Genomic DNA, 2,014 nt, shown 5'->3' on the forward strand with positions numbered 1-2,014 from the left:
ATTTAACCTTTTCAAAAAAATAGTGTTTGTTGCGTCTATTTATATATTTTCAAATCTATTTATTTATAGTATTATTCTTTTCAGCAATATTATTATTATCGTGATGTATATCAGGCGATCCAATATGATATTGGAAATGAATATGATTCATTTCCTGAAGAAAATTTTTAAGGAACGAACAAAATATAATGTTTCCATTACTATGGATTGCTCGAGACTAAAAAAGTATTTAATAAAACTCGATAATGAGAAAGGTTGTAAAAACAAAAATTGTTGTAAATACATAAACTACGTATTAAATAAAATGGTACACACATATTATGATTCAAATAGTTCTATTTTTTATATTTATAATACTTATATGAACCATAAGAATAATAATAAGGAGATAATGAATTTATGTTTAAAGGAAATAAATTACATGATTCCGGAGAAATATAAAAAAATTAATTTGCTATATAATGCATACGAGAAATGTCAGCCTTATGCTTCTAAGGAGTATACTAGTAATTCATGTTCTCTTGCTAATACATGTGTACACGCATATAATAATATAATGATAGAATATACAAAGCGAGATGATGCTAAATTTTGCAAAGCATTAAAAGATCTTAAGGATTTTCTTGAAAAGAATGAACCACCCCTAACAAGTGACTGCTATCCGATATTTTCGGTTTCACTTTTTTACCCTTATTATTGCAATGAACTACTCAAGAAAAAAGAAAAGGATAATTCATATATAGATCACCCCAATACTGAATTAGTATTACTTCGAGCAGTGGTACCCGGACTGGAAAAAAGAAACTCTGCAGTAGGAGAACCAGAAGACGGAACTGACACGGAAGAAAGAGCTACCTCCGTAGGAACCATTATAGGTACTTCTTTAGGAATTGTTTTACCTCTAATAGTAATATATAGGGTAAGAAAAACTTATTTTAAAAATAAAATAATTCTGTATGAATATTTATATTACGTGTGATGAAAAGTTATAAAAAATAAAGAATTGTATTTTCAAATATAAATATTCAATCAATTCTTAGTTTACCCCCTTGAGTAACTGGGTAAATACAAAAATACTAGGAAGAGATAAATTAATGGACAATATGAAAAAGAATGAACGAGAACTTCTATTAAACAGTGAACATCCTCGGGATATAAATTCAGGTGATACCATATATCGCATAAAATATAATTCAGTATTAAATGAGTAACTTTTCCTTAACTGCCAATATCTATTTTCATTTAAAAGTACTATCTTATTTTGAAAACGTCATATAAATTGTAATACCATACTAAAATAATATAAAAATATATTATCCTTCGACAAATTATTTAGTAATAAAAACAAAAAAGAAGAAACAATTGATAAATTCTAAGAAATAAGGAAATTATTGTAATATTCTTAGATCATTATTACATTATACATATACATACTCTTAAAGGCATTAACAAAAATACATGATATTATAAAGTTAGGTCCCATAAAATGGATTATAATTTAATAATTAATATGTGCTAATAACTTAAATCGACATATATATGTGATTCACATGATTAATCAAGTTTATATATATATACATATATATATATTTCAAAAGGATTACACCCTAAAATTAAATAAATAAAAATATATCAACTTATTCTAGAAAAAATTTTATAAATATATATATTCTCTTAATATATAGAAAAAATAAACGTAAAATTATACCATAAATTACTGTAACATATAAATCAAACTTAGAAAAATGTAGTAATATTAATATATTTAACACATCTCTCGTACTCTATAATTAATGATTAAAGATATGAAATAATTATACAGTGCTGAATTATGAATTTATACATCTACGTTAAACAGAATATATATATAAATAAAGGTTTTATAAATTAATTGGATATTATCAAAAGAAGAAAGCATTAAGAGTTTTATAACTATATTATTAGTATGAGTTTATAAAAATTCAAATAAATGTATATAATATTTTTATTGAGTACACATAGATTAGAAAAAAAA

The 2,014-nt window shown here is 23.6% G+C and overlaps 1 protein-coding gene across 1 annotated transcript; it reads left to right on the forward strand.

Annotated features, from left to right (window-relative positions):
* Positions 1–124: 124 nt before the first annotated feature.
* On the forward strand, positions 125–979 carry PCYB_004480 (hypothetical protein; the record flags this gene model as incomplete). Its single annotated transcript, XM_004227869.1, has 2 exons — positions 125–506; positions 609–979. The coding sequence occupies 2 exons, from the start codon at positions 125–127 to the stop codon at positions 977–979; spliced, it is 753 nt and encodes a 250-aa protein (XP_004227917.1).
* Positions 980–2,014: the final 1,035 nt, after the last annotated feature.

The sequence above is a fragment of the Plasmodium cynomolgi genome (genome assembly GCF_000321355.1).
Source record: "Plasmodium cynomolgi strain B DNA, scaffold: 0509, whole genome shotgun sequence".
NCBI lineage: Eukaryota > Apicomplexa > Aconoidasida > Haemosporida > Plasmodiidae > Plasmodium > Plasmodium cynomolgi.